At 43.6% G+C, this 15,563-nt stretch overlaps 1 protein-coding gene across 1 annotated transcript in view; it reads right to left on the minus strand.

Moving 5' to 3' along the window:
* Positions 1-15,563, minus strand: part of LOC146863561 (CD5 antigen-like) — a 1,059,357-nt gene that overhangs the window by 301,383 nt on the left and 742,411 nt on the right. Inside the window, exon 4 of the mRNA XM_085643023.1 lies at positions 66-383. Coding sequence (XP_085499149.1) covers positions 66-383 — 318 coding nt within the window. The remainder of the gene's footprint in view (positions 1-65; positions 384-15,563) is intronic.

Raw genomic sequence — 15,563 nt, forward strand, 5'->3', positions numbered from 1 at the left:
GTCAGGTATAAATTATAGTCCTGTAAGAATAAAGAATTTGCTTGCATTGTCTTTGTATTTCTTACCAGTACAAGTCAATCCTGCATCCCTTCCTGTTGCACAGGTATTGAATTCCCAGCCTTGCTGTGCACACTTCCAAAGAGTGGCCTCATCTCCCTGGCATTGAATGTTACTCATCAGCACTGGCAAAGAACTCTTTCCAAACGAGGAATTATACATGTAGTCCTGCACCAGTGCACAGCCTAGTTGTCTGCAGACAACCGAAGCCTCCTGTTGTCCCCAAGAGTCATCATCACACACTGACCCCCAAACACCATTGTGCTTGAGTTCAACTCTTCCTGAACAAAGGGACATCCCATTCACCAAGCGGATCTCATCTGGTCCTGGAAAGAAAGAAGTAGTGTCAATTACTATCCAAGAACTCAATAAACCTGTGACTCATGTGAAAGATGATACAATGATGTGCTTTGTTTAGTAATACAGCATCGATAGGAATAACTGAATATGAAGCAGTATTTATTGTTGGTTTGTAAACGAACCTCAGGAACACAGTGGTGAAGGCAAGTCACAGGAGAATCACATCAGAGAGCATGTTCCATGCACAATGTGAGTATCAATCAATCAATCAATCAATCAATCAATCAATCAATCAATTAATCAAATCTTTATGTCAAATTTAAAGCCAATCCATAAAAGAACAAGACAATAAGGTCGCAAAAATACCAATGACATCATACAAATACATCAAAAGTAAAAACTCATCCAAAATCATAAATGGTTCCAGGGTATATCATAACCATAACATCTATTGTTTATTATTCATAACCATAAGACGTCCAACATTTGGAAAACAAATATTTAGTAACTAATTGAGTTGCACATATGAATGGCGATTTTAAAAACCTACCAACTGCAGAACACACCAGGGCACTGGATGACATATATTAAAATTAGAGTGCAGGTTTGCGCTGATGAAAATCATTTAGTTTTAAAATTAGTAATAAAAATGTTCATTGAGGGAACACATGATATTTACAGACAAATGTGCCTAGGTCAGAGTAGAAACCTCATCACAGATTAAAATAGACGCTGAGTCACAAATGGCCAAGGAGGAAACACAGACGGCTCCTGATGGTATCCAACTGAAAGTTTGTTGGGAACGAGCTTTCTGACGTATTTTTCACACATCTAAACAGGATTCCATCCCAATACCAGTTTTTCATTCCACACCCTAATAGCTCATTTAAAAGAAGCTTTAGTCCCTGACAATGTTTTTTTCAATATTCTTTCTCTTCACTCTCCACCCTGCAAAAAGACATATATAACTTTTTGACTCATTCAGCGTCTCCTTTAACAATCAAGTGTGGGGAAGTAAACATTTCAGGTCTGTCCAATACTTCTGTACTATTCTTAACATATTTTAGCCACTCATTTTAAGGCCCTACTCACAGGCGTAAAAGTCAGTGATGAACTTGCATTTGAAATTGGCCTGCTCATTTGCCCAAATTAAAATCCAAAGAAGAGCTGCTAGCCTGATGGAACCAGCAATATAAGGAAGCTCCAGATCCTCAAGTATATAAAAGTGCAGACTGCATGGTGGAAGTCCAAACAGACATCTATAATAGCGGCTCCCCTCTTGTTGCATTTTTAGACAAGATGGCTGCCCCATAGGATACAACTGGAATGTACTTGGGTTTTTAAATTTTGAAGATAGGCAGCAGAGCTTTTTACCCACCTTTCTGACTAAATCAAAGACTACCCTCGCAGACTGATTAAAATAGAGACACCTTTGTGAGATGCAAGTTAACCAGGAGCTCCGGACATCGAAGATCACCCCTATATATGAGAAATCATTTACTCTCATAATCGGTTTTCTGTTCATAGTGAGTTGTCTAACCTTATGGCATTGTTTACCACTGACCCTGCAAGGAGTTTTAGAGATTTTAGTTTCAATATTCGGGTTGTCCACTAGCTTAAAAAAGTGATCAACAAATTATCCTGGACTATCGGGGTACGTGCAATTAAGGCAGCATCATCTACATATAGTAGTGCCGAAATAGTAGTGCAGAAACAAACCAGGGCCCCAACTTTGACAGGTCCTTGCCAGTAGCGATTAGAAAATTGCTCATCCTGTTAATATTAGGGGTGGGCGATAAACTACGCTCCTCCAACGGAGTTCGTGGAGTTTTGGCCACTCCGTGCTCAGCTTGGTGTTGCGGTAGTACTTCTCCAAATACCTTGTGGCAGAGTTTTTTCTTGTGTGCAGCTCGCCAATGGTAAGTCGCGAGAGCGAAAAAATCAAGTGCTAGACCACCTGCCAGAAAGATTTCTTAATGCGGGCGGTCGTAACAGGTCGCTACCGCTCGTGTTGAGAAAGCTGCTGCTTGCGTAGAAAATCAACTCTAGCAGAAAAATGCAGCTCCTTTTGGCACACCGCGTGGTTCCGTTTGTGCTGACTTTATAGCGTGGGACCAGCTTCCAGTGCTAAAAATCAGAGTAAGCAGAGTGACGTACCGCAACTCCACTGCTTGGGGAACTTCGCTGAGTCTCACTGAGTTTTTGGGTATCTCTGCATAACTCCGTGGAGTGAAACTTCTCAAGTTCCACGTACCCCTAATTAATATACAGATCAAACAATATGAGGGCAAGGACACAGCCTTGACAAACCCCTCTGGCTAGCCTGACTCCTGCTGGGCCATACCTAACAGAAGCAGTCAACCCACTGTGAAGTGCCTGGGAAAAATTCACAAGAGGTTTGGGTAGGCCCATATGTATTGAAATGTCCAATAGCTTTGATCGGTTGACACAGTCAAAGACACCTCTGAGATCAATAAAAGAAAGGTATATCGCTATTTAAGGAATGCAAAATTGTATGTAAGAAAATAGTGTTTACCTAATACCGAGTACTAAAGATTTGTAATCACAATTAGGTAATCGCTATTATGTAATGCTACTCCATTCTTTCCTATGGGGCCTAAAGCCCCATAGGTGCAAATGGGTTTGCATTACCGGATCTGTGTTTACCTAATTGGTAATCACAAATTAGGTAATGCAATACCAAGTGTGCCTGGGGGCCTAAGGCCCCCCTAAAGCACCCCAAAAAAGAAATGCGTACATGCAAGGAGCACAAATTCCCTAGAGGCATGTGTGCCACATGACACTTTGAAAAATACATTTTAATAAATGTGCACATTGTTACACCAACTCCAAGTTGATGGTAAAATAGTGTTCTAACTGCACAGTTTGCATTTAGAAAATGCTTGGCACATTTGTGAATACCTAAAATTGCGCCTACAACGCATATCATACACCTTGAAAAGCTCTTATGCTTTCGCTAATGGGCAAAGATACCGATTTGCACTGTTTGCAAATGCAAAAGTATTTGATACATATGGCCCTTAGGTTCTTATCTATTGTCCTTCTTAAAGATACAAGCAATAGTAGCTGTCTGCCATGAAGCTGGAATACTGGTGACACAGCAGCTTTCAAAACATTCATTATGATGGGGCCCCAGAATTGGGTATTTAATTTATACAGTCCATAGAGGGCCCATCAGTTTCCGGGCCTTGTGAGCTGGGCTACCTCTAATGGTGTCTACAACCTCTTCAAGAGACAAATGAATGTTCATCAGGCAAGTCATGGGAGCCTCCTGTACAACATTATTACCGACCATGCCGAAAGAAAAAATATTAATAAAATGCTTCACCCAACCTTTGGCACTAATATTGGTAGCATGCATGTTGGAGTTATCAAAACCACTTTTCTTAGCACTCACAATTTTCGAAAAGGCACCAGAACCTTTGTCTTTACAGGATTTAATCAAAATTTACAAGGTTTTTTCCTTTCTTTTTTCATTCCACACTCTAATTGTTAACTTAGAAGCAGCTTCAGCCCTGACAATGTTGGCTTGATTTCTAGAAACACCATTAACAGCACAACATGGCATATATTTTTTAGTTATTCTGCATTCTTTTTTGGAACCATATTTGGGGAGATCTTTTCTTGTTTGGAACTCAGCTCTCTTGATGGAATATTAAGTTTAAATGAAGCGTCGGTGATACATGGGCGAGATCAATTGAAAGTCAGCAAACAATCATTTATTAGATCAAAACTGGTCCCAATGATGGAAAAAGCAGGGTCGGGAAAATGAATACCTCTCCCTCTGAGTCTCAACCCTTTGCCAGTGGTCTGCAGGTTCTTAATTCCTTTCTCAGCAGACAATCTGTGCCTGTTGGTAGGAATATTAAGAAGTCATTTGGGTTATGGTCACTGACACTCTTTTTGAGAGTCCTCCAGGATTAAGAGAATACCTTCATATACTCTGAGATGGAGACATAGTCAATGATTGTGCCCTGTCCCAGCCTACAACAGTAGCCCTGATATTGGTCTGATCCTCCAATGTTTCTGCCACATTCAGGAGGCCAAATTGTAACACATATCTATAAAGCTTAGTCCCCTTGATATCCACCCTATCCTGAATCGAAAAGGGATTATTCTGAGTAGCATTAGTTGCAATTTTAGCATTAAAGGCCTCCAGGATAATATTGAAGTCAATGGTCTTTGGAGACAGCGAGAGATCTATTCTTTAAAACAGTTAAACATGAAAAGATTGTTGCGATCACCCTCCTTATTCTGCGTGTTGACTGAGTTGTCGAAATGAATGAAATAAATATTAAAAGTGCTGGGAAGAACAACCCAAAGGACTTGAATTCTCCTATTTTTAAAAACTATTAGTTCAGCCTTGCAAGCCCTCAAAATCTGAACCTTCCCTGAGCTAAGCCACTATGAGAGAGTAGAGCTGAACTGAAACTTTCATATCCATCCCAGACAATATTTCCGTGTACCAAGTTTCATGGAAGATCACAATAACATATTTCTCAACAATTGCTAACTAGTCATTGTTTGGTTGCTTTGACTTAAAAACATAAATATTCCTGCACAGCAATTTTGACAACAAATTTCCCATGGATTGAATAATGCTGGTCAATGCCAGATTGACGGCTAGGGGCCTCATTTACTTATTTATTGGCATAGGACAGAGCAGCAAGTCTTCCTTCTGTGCTGTCCTACATCAAAAGAAAAGGGCAGCAATACGCTGTATCTATAGGATACAGCGCATTCCTGTCCACTTTCACTGCGCTGACGCTTAAATGGCTGCCTTGCCCTTAGACAGACATCCTTGCGAATGATTGTTTGTTCGCAAGAAGGGACACCTTCCTGCATTAAAACAATCAATGGAGGCAATTTCCTCTTTCTATGTGTGTTGCTGAATGCTAATCTCTCATATTGCACAAGCAAGGGGAACAGAGCGAATGGAAGAAAAAGTGGGACTGCCTCCAGAGTCAGGCGTCCTTCTGAGCTCTTCTATTTCTATGCTTCCTAAGGTCTTCTCAAGGTGTTTCTTTTATAAGATCCATAACAACCCCTACATAGGAGGACAATAATATGCTTGAAATAATCTAAACATTTCCAAACAACTACTTCTCTAAAACTCACTCTCTTTCATATCAATCATTTACCTACCTTAGTTAATCTTTAGGATAGCTCCTCTCTGTTACAGCGTTGTAATGTCCTTTTGTTTCTTTAGAAATGTAGAACTCATATATGGATTATTGGTTTCTTCTTGTGTATCATTTCAGAGTCTTTCTTAGTTTGTAATACGCAGTCTTTGATATAAATATATTTATGGTATGAGTTTCCAGAAAGGAAAAAGGGAAATCTTCTGTCAGAACTTCTTCTTGGATAATAGTCTTTCTTTTGAGAATCTAGGCTAATGACAACTCAGTCTCTCTCATATGATTATTTCTTACTGTCTTTCTTCCTTATAGCTGCAGTGTGATAATTATTTCCTCAGAGAAAACTGCTCGTGGAGAGTTTTGTTCTTCTACCTCAAAAAACAATACTCTCTAGAAATGGGGAATAACCCCTGGTGTGTACATCTTGTAACTCAAAGGTAGAACCTGAAAAATTCGAAATAACTATTCAAAATGTCTTCTGAGTAAGCAAGACTGGGAAACGGCACTCTCCTCGGTGAAGAAGGCAGTTGAAGTGCGCGTTCTTATGTGGATGCATGCAAGAAGCAGAGACAAGGGCGAGGCAGCATAAGAGGACTAGAGCGCTCAATTAGTCTTTTGTGGAGAGTGAGCATGCAAACACCAGGAGCAATCTTTTGAGCAGCAGCATGAGATCAGGAGAAGGGATATTTGTAATCTCCAGCAGTTCTTCATCCGAAGTGAGCAGTTTCTGATGCTAGCTACTGTGTTCCTGAGAATACCCCTCTTCAAAGAGTATTTCTCCAAAAAAGGTTTGCTGGGAAATAAGAGATGAAATTTCTTCACTTATCGTGGGACGGGAACATTTTGAGAGAGTTCCCAAGACCTTTCTTCAGGACCAAAACCTTACCACTAAATTAGGTCGTAAGGCCTTCCCTTTTTGAATTTTGAATTAAGCATCTGCTGACTTCTCAGAACCCAACCAACCTGAATCTGGAGGAAATGTCACTCTTAAGTTTAGAGGATTTTTTTTTTAACAGAGCAACATGAAATATTGGATGAATCCGTATTTGGGAGGGCAATTTGAGTTTTACAGTAACTGGATTTATTATTTTGTCCACTCTAAAGGGGCCTAAATATCTAGGTTGATTTTTTTAAATCCCTTTTAAGTCTTAATGTTGAGTAGATAACAAGGCCTTGTCTCCTTTATTATAGTTTGGGTATTTTCTTCTCTTTTTGTCAGCATGAATTTTATAGGAGGCCTTAGCTTTTTATAAGCGTTCTTTAGCAGATTGATAGGCCTTCCGAATTAATTTGCTAAAATAATATACTGCTAGAACTTTGTCAACATATGGGTGTCTTCCAGACTTTAAATACAATGGATAATAACGGGTGGAAGCATGAATCGCATTATTGTACACAAATTCCGCAGTGCAAATTAAAGCTGGCCACTCTCCATCGAGGTCTAACAGTTTTAGGCGTAAGTATTGTTCAAGCTCCTGGGTGATAACTAGTGGAGCATCTAGAATCTATTGCAAGCCTTTTCATAAATGCCTTCTCAAAGTTTGAAGTGTAATGGGCCCCGTCGATCAGAATTTAACAACCACTGGGACCATGTGGCCTGACTATGTGCTGGGGAATGATTTGGGCTAGATGAGGAGCACTGGGAATCTTTTGAAGAGGAGTGAAATAACTCATCTTTGAGATACTAGGATGGTATTATAGCCCTGACTAGACAGTAAATCTACTAGCATATCCACTGTGACTGTGTGCCAAGGGTACGGTGCAATAGGGAATGGTAGAAGTTCCCCTCAGTTTTACCCCTGAGGCATCTATCACAAGTTTGAACATGTTGTCTTATTTGAGGATTCATTTTAGGCCACCAGAAATATTTCTTTACTAGGTCTGTCGATTTAAAATCTCCTTTATCACTTGCCAGCTGATCATCATGACAAATCCCTAAAGCCAACTCTTGTAATTCTTTAGTGGGTAGGTAGAGTATTTCTTTGAAATAAGGGAGATTATCCAAACTCTTTCTTTCTGCATTTTCCTTTGCCCACTCTAGCATCTCTTCCTTTGACATTGACTCTTGCACCTTTGTCTTAAATTCAGGAAATTGTAAGGCACAATCAAATCTTTCTGTAGGAATAATCAGAGTGATTTCCTTTGTATTTGTCCTTGGTTGAGTATCCATTATTGAAAAGGCGTCTGCATTTCCATTTGCCGAGCCATGTGGATCTGTGATTGTAAAGTTAAACCCTGCAAAGTATAATGACCATCTCAATTATCTTAGAGTTAAGGAGTTAAGGTTCGGACAGATTTTAGAAATTGGAGGATTTAATTGTGAGAAGTTGGCCTGATATATGCTGTCCACTAGTTATAGTGGGCACCTTGCTCCAGTCCAAAAAAAACCTTATTGATGATAGGTTAAAGACAACCTTTATTGAAAGCTATCCTAGTGGTAGCTATGGAGAGCAGCCTTCAGGCTAAGTCTTGAAGGAATGTAAAGCAGCTTGTTTTACCAGTCTATAATCTCTTGAGTCACTAAATGAAAGGCAACCACACGAGGTATATATATATGACATATGTATTTATTTCTAAACACACCCTACTAGTCTCTTTATGAGGCTAAAGGTCCAAACACATAAGTTACACTTTAAATATTACAGTAAAATAGCACATATACACGTTAGGCCCTAGGGGCGAGCCAAACCATATACTAAAATGGTGGTATAAGAACCACGACTTAACTAGACACAAGGCCTAGAGCCTGTAGAATCGCTGGGACCCCAAGGAACCACCCAAGGTAGTGACACAGGGGACCCATGGTGGCTGTGTGCAGTGTGAGTTCAAAACCGCGAGCTCCCGCCAGCTACTATGGGGAAAGTCAGGGTAAGATTTTTAAAGATTAGGGATACTTAGAGATGAGCTAGGACCAAACCCTTTTGGACTTAGGAAGTTCTAGGGTCAACACCCACGGGAGCACCGGAGTACTCGAGTTACCTCACCGAGGAAAGCCGGGTGCATAGGTGTAAAATCGCGTCAGGTCGCATCGTCGTTTTCAAAGGGAGCTGGCAAGGAAGTGCTGCTGCCGGGAAGATGCGAAGTGTCTGAAGAGATCCAAGCCTGGATCGAAGATGAGAAGAACCTGAAAGCAGAGGGGACAGGGTCTGGGTCACTAGCCAGTGACCAGGGGCACAATAGGCGAATGCCCACCGATGTCGGGTGATTTCAGGTGAAGAAGGTGAAGCTTGACTCTTCAGCCACGAGGACCAGGAGGCGTTGAGGATGACCAGGAGCTGGATTCAAGCTGTCCCACAAAGGATGTCGAGTGCTGCAGCATCTGTGCCCGGATTGGACACAATAAGCCATGGCAACAGCAACCTAGGCAGAAAGGAGAAAGATGATTCGGTGCAGACCAGCAAGGTCTAAGGGACTCACCACATGGTGGGAAGTCAGGACACATCTGTAGCAACCAGGAAAGCTCAAGGAAAATTAAAGTTGCCTTCACAGGGACCCACCAGTCGACGGACCAGGGATCGCAAAGGGACCACATGTGGAATCACAAAATGGCAGCCCACAGATCTCTCTGGGTGAATAGGCCGCCAATCTTCAGCGGATTCTTTGCTTGAGGTGGGGGCTACAAGTATCCCAAAGTTCGACTTCAAGAGACGTCGAGAAGTCAATACACTTGCAAATGTGCACGGTGACCAGGAGATCCGGTTCCATGTTACTCACGAGGGCTGCCGGTCTCAGCATTGCTGGAGACTCGGGTCGGCCTCTGAGAAGTCTGGAAATCCTCTTCCTGTGCTGCAGGTACTTCGGAGTCCGTCAGGAGCTTCGGAGATGCAGACCGGCAATTGCTTTGTTGGTGTCTGCCAAGCAGGGGAGTCACTCCTTGACTCAAGGGAGATTTCTTCAGTTCTCTAATCTTGAGTAGAGTGTCAAAGCTCCAGGATTAAGTTGCTGAGTTTCATCCAGGGATAGCTAAAGTCCTGTTGCCAGGGGTTCCTTACTTATACCTAAGAAAATGGTTGGGCTAACTCGGGGGACCCACCTATGGGAGGGTTTGGAAAGAGGGGTGGCTACACCCATTTCCTTTGTCGAGTTTCACGCCAGAGCAGGGGCTGGTAGCCCCTGAACCAGTTTGAGCAGGACTTCAAAGCACTCTGAGAGTGCTCCCACCCAGCCCCAATACACATCAGCCTGTCTGGGAGGTGGTTATTGTCCAGGACTCCCCTGCTGGAGTTTCAGTCAGCAGCAGGAGGCCAGACCTGTGTCTGTGGCTGTAGCATCCATTTTGTGATGCCAGGGCTCTTTTAAGTTGGTACCGGGTATACCGGTACTGTCATGTGTCTCCCTCTAGTAGGGTGGGATCATACTCCCACACCGGTTACTGGTATGGGGGTATGATTCCAAGATGTTTGACAGCAAACACAACATGTTTCCGTGCAGTCTATCTAAAGTTAGCATTTACCATTTGGTTATAATGCACTTAACAGTGTATTGTCAGGCTGCACTACTGACAACGCCGGAGGATAGATTCTGAAGGCTGCAGAGGGTCTCAGCTCATGCCTGGGCACCCTCTCACATATAACCAAGCACCCTGCCTTCAGGATTGATAGGGTCTGCCATAGGGGTGACTAATAGGTATCTCTGTGCAGTGATAGGTGAGATATAGTGAACCTATATCTCTTTAAGGGATGCCTGCACCACCTTATCCAGGCTGCAGTAGCAGACCTGTGGTGTCATTTTGGAGGGCTTTCCAGGGGTGGCATAATACGTGCTTCAGCCCCTGGTAGGCTTCTGGGGTACCTATGCCCTAAGTACATAGTATTCTATATACTAGGGACTTATAAGGGTACCTCAGAATCCAATATGTTATGTACCTAGAGTACATGGAATCAATTTATAAGAGAAAGCCGATAGGCTGGGGACCTGAATAGCAGGTTCCCAGCCAAACTAAGTCAGAAACCAACAAAACACCAGGAAAAAAGTGGGGGCAACCTTGAAGTCAGATTCCACCTTCCTACATTAATGGTCAATGAACACTCTAACTACATGACAAGCTCCAAGTTGGTATGGCCACCATCCCTGGAAGGCATCTTTCACAGCCAGCAATTCTTTCTCAGCAATAGAGTAGTTCACTTCAAGGGAAGTTAGTTTCCGAGAGCAGAAGTCCACAGGATATAGTGGCCCAGTACTCTTATGTCGTTGTGATAACACTCCACCAATAGCCAAATCAGAAGCATCAGCTTCAACATAAAATGGTTTCTCAGAATCTGGGTGAAGTAAAATTGGTACTGTGGTAAAGGCTCCCTTTTGAAACTGAAAGGCTTCTTCTGCTTCTGTAGAACATCAAAAAGAAATCCTTTCTTTGGGAGACTTGTTGTTGGATCAATTCTTTTAGAAAATTGCTTTATGAAGCAACAATAGAAGTTTGCAAATCTGATGAAACTTTGATACTACCTTACCATCTTTAGGGGAGTGCCAATTCAAAATTGCTTGTTTCTTGGCTGGGTCCATAGAAATCCCTTTAGCAGATAACTTGAATCTAAAAAATGTAACTACTTCCACATGCAAGTCACACTTTTCTAACTTGACTTAAAGGTTATTTTCTCTCTACTACTCTCTCTCTCTCACTCTCCTAAGGGTCCGTTCGCGGAAATTGCGATAATTTGGCATTTTTGCGTTCCGCGAAAAGCGCGAAAATGTCAAAATTTCCGCATTCCGCAGCTTAGCGATAATTTGTTTCTCGCTCGCGCTGTAAAAAAATACATTCTTGCGTGCGCGCGATCGCCTTACCTGAATCCCCGCGTTCGCTGACAAGTTTTCCCGACCCGGTCGTGTTCTCCACGAGATATTGGATTGTTGGTAGCCATTTTGCGCTGTCTCGCAACAGTTTGCGCTCGCATTGTCGCGCAATCACGTCATTTGTCGCGCGATGACATCTTTCTTCTCGCGATCATGCATCGCGCGAGTATGAGAAGATTGAGATCTCGAACACGTCATTCTACACCGCGAGCGAGAGGGTGAGGACGCGGGCATGTCTAATCGAACGCGAAAAGGAGAAAGAGACCCCGAACACCTCATATCCAACGCGACAGGGAGCAAGAGAATGCGATCATGTCATTTTCGACACACCATCGACATCCGGCGGAAGTAATGGGAAGCTCGAGAACTCGAACATGTCAAATTTTCAATTTGGAGAGGAATATCAGCTCTAGCAGCATGAAACCTTCTGCAAACGCTGATTTTGGATGAAAACAACTCCTCACATTGACATTTGGCTTTCCTTTTTTGTGCAAGGAGTCCTTTTTTAAAAAGGTGGGGAGAGGGAGGAAGTGACACAGAATCTCCAACTTCCTGTTCCTGTCCAGCAGGCTCCTCCCAGTGCTTTGTCCATCTCCTGCTCATTCTGCCTTTGGATTTGGAGCTGGAAAGATCACTCTTTTTGTCTGCTGCATCATTGCAATTGGATTTGAGGATTTTTGGAATAGGATATTTTACAAGTAAGTGGTTGTTGTGTCTGTTTGATTGTGGGCATTGCAGTTGTTGTAACTACAATTTATTTTTGATAACTATCATCATTCCTTTTTTTTTAAATGTTGTGGGTAGTAGTAGTAGGCCCGAGCTAGTCATGGGCATGGCCTCATGGGTGTATGCATGATGAAGCAACTGTTCCTTTTGGTGTTTTTTGAATGTATTTCATTTTCAACCATCATTTAGGGCATGGATGGCATTGGATTGAGCTGGGGAAGTGTGTTTTTTTGGGGTGGCCTTTCTGATGTTGTTGTGCCTGGCCATGTGGCTGGTGGCCATTTTGAAGCCTAGGCCTGCAAGCTTGCCTGGCCTTGTCTGCCAACAGGCCTGCTTTCATCCACAAGGATCAGAGCAGGTAGCCACAGCTTTATTAATCAAGTGTTTTCTGTGTGGTCTGTTGAATTTAGACTTCATTTAGGGCATGGATGGCATTGGATTGAGTTGGGGAAGTGTGCTTTTTGGGGGTGGCCTTTCAGATGTTGTTGGGCCTGGCCATGTGGATGGTGGTCATTTTGAAGCCTAGGCCTGCAAGCTTGCCTGGCCTTGTCTGCCAACAGGCCTGCTTTCATCCACTAGGATCAGAGCAGGTAGCCACAGCTTTATTAATCAAGTGTTTTCTGTGTGGTATGTTGAATTTAGACTTCATTTAGGGCATGGGTGGCATTGGATTGAGTTGGGAAAGTGTGCTTTTTGGGGGTGGCCTTCCTGATGTTGTTGGGCCTGGCCATGTGGATGGTGGCCATTTTGAAGCCTAGGCCTGCAAGCTTGCCTGGCCTTGTCTGCCAACAGGCCTGCTTTCATCCACTAGGATCAGAGCAGGTAGCCACAGCTTTATTAATCAAGTGTTTTATGTGTGGTCTGTTGAATTTAGACTTAATTTAGGGCATGGATGGCATTGGATTGAGTTGGGAAAGTGTGCTTTTTGGGGGTGGCCTTTCTGATGTTGTTGGGCCTGGCCATGTGGGTGGTGGCCATTTTGAAGCCTAGGCCTGCAAGCTTGCCTGGCCTTGTCTGCCAACAGTCCTGCTTTTATCCACTAGGATCAGAGCAGGTAGCCACAGCTTTATTAATCAAGTGTTTTCTGTGTGGTCTGTTGAATTTAGACTTCATTTAGGGCATGGATGGCATTGGATTGAGTTGAGGAAGTGTGCTTTTTGGGGGTGGCCTTTCTGATGTTGTTGGGCCTGGCCATGTGGCTGGTGGCCATTTTGAAGCCTAGGCATGCAAGCTTGCCTGGCCTTGTCTGCCAACAGGCCTGCTTTCATCCACTAGGATCAGAGCAGGTAGCCACAGCTTTATTAATCAAGTGTTTTCTGTGTGGTCTGTTGAATTTAGACTTCATTTAGGGCATGGATGGCATTGGATTGAGTTGGGGAAGTGTGCTTTTTGGGGGTGGCCTTTCGGATGTTGTTGGGCCTGGCCATGTGGATGGTGGCCATTTTGAAGCCTAGGCCTGCAAGCTTGCCTGGCCTTGTCTGCCAACAGGCCTGCTTTCATCCACTAGGATCAGAGCAGGTAGCCACAGCTTTATTAATCAAGTGTTTTCTTTGTGGTATGTTGAATTTAGACTTCATTTAGGGCATGGCTGGCATTGGATTGAGTTGGGGAAGTGTGCTTTTTGGGGGTGGCCTTTCTGATGTTGTTGGGCCTGGCCATTTGGATGGTGGCCATTTTGAAGCCTAGGCCTGCAAGCTTGCATGGCCTTGTCTGCCAACAGGCCTGCTTTCATCCACTAGGATCAGAGCAGGTACCCATAGCTTTATTAATCAAGTGTTTTCTGTGTGGTATGTTGAATTTAGACTTCATTTAGGGCATGGATGGCATTGGCTTGAGTTGGGAAAGTGTGCTTTTTGGGGGTGGCCTTTCTGATGTTGTTGGGCCTGGCCATGTGGATGGTGGCCATTTTGAAGCCTAGGCCTGCAAGCTTGCCTGGCCTTGTCTGCCAACAGTTCTGCTTTTATCCACTAGGATCAGAGCAGGTAGCCACAGCTTTATTAATCAAGTGTTTTCGGTGTGGTCTGTTGAATTTAGACACCATTTATGGCATGGATGGCATTGGATTGAGTTGGGGAAGTGTGTTTTTTTTTGGGGTGGTCTTTCTGATGTTGTTGGTCCTGGCCATGTGGCTGGTGGCCATTTTGAAGCCTAGGCCTGCAAGCTTGCCTGGCCTTGTCTGCCAACAGGCCTGCTTTCATCCACTAGGATCAGAGCAGGTAGCCACAGCTTTATTAATCAAGTGTTTTCTGTGTGGTCTGTTGAATTTAAACTTCATTTAGGGCATGGATGGCATTGGATTGAGTTGGGGAAGTGTGCTTTTTGGGGGTGGCCTTTCTGATGTTGTTGGGCCTGGCCATGTGGCTGGTGACCATTTTGAAGCCTGGGCCTGCAAGCTTGCCTGGCCTTGTCTGCCAACAGCACAAAGAAAATTAGTGCAGCCAACTCCACCTCCCCAAATAAGGCCCGTGCCTGCACCCCTTGTGGGCGCCGCCTTCCGCAAGGAAGGCGGTCGCGGCTCTGGCTGCGACGGCGAACAGCCCTACCCTTAGACATGGTTCTGGGGACGGGGCAGGAAAGAAAAGGTAAACAAAATAAAGGAGTAAAGGAAATAAATAGCAGGCAATAGAAAGAGAGAAAAAGTAGCTAAAAAACAAAAAAAAAGTAGACAAAAACCAAAAATATAAACTATAAACAAAGGATTGAAAAGATTTTGGGAGGATACAAAATCAGGCACCAGAACCATGCAATAGAGAGAAAAACAAGATGGCCGCGCCCATTGCGACCAAGTGCACAAGTTCGCGCGATATTTTTTCCCCGAGCAAGCAAAAAGCAACGCGATCAAGTAAAAGCGGTCGGGAACAGGAAATAACTACCGCGAACGGGCACGAACATGCATTGCGCGACCCGGAACAGGAAGTAAGCATCGCAAGAGGGGGGACAAGTGAAAACAAGATGGCCGGGCCCGTGAGCAACCGCATGGGTAAGTTGGCGACCCGCGATCACGTAAAAAATACCGCGAACAGGCGGGAAAAAAACTTCCGCGTCTTCGCGATATTTCCAGCGTGTTTGCGGAGATTTTCAGCATTTTCGCGATAATTTGCGAAAGTTTATTTTGCAAATTCTGCCCACCCCTACTCTCTACTACTCAACTACTCACTCTCTACTACTCTCTCTCTACTACTCACACTCTACTAGTCACTCTACTACTCTCTACTATTCACTCTCTACTACTCACTCTCTTCTACTCTCTACTGCTCACTATCCACTACTCACTCTCTACTACTCGCTCTCAACTACTCTCTACTACTCACTCTACTACTCACTCTCTACAACTCTGCTTCTCTCTCTTACTCTCTTTTCATCTCACTATCTTCTACTCTCTCTACTACTCACTCTCTACTACTCTCTACTACTCACTCTCTACTACACACTCTCTACTACTTGTTCTCTACTAATCGCTCTCTACTACTCTCTAGTACTCACTCTACTACTCACTCTCTACTACTCTCTACTACTCACTCTCTACTACTC

The sequence above is a fragment of the Triturus cristatus genome, chromosome 2_2 (genome assembly GCF_964204655.1).
Source record: "Triturus cristatus chromosome 2_2, aTriCri1.1, whole genome shotgun sequence".
Classification (NCBI taxonomy): Eukaryota; Metazoa; Chordata; class Amphibia; order Caudata; family Salamandridae; genus Triturus; species Triturus cristatus.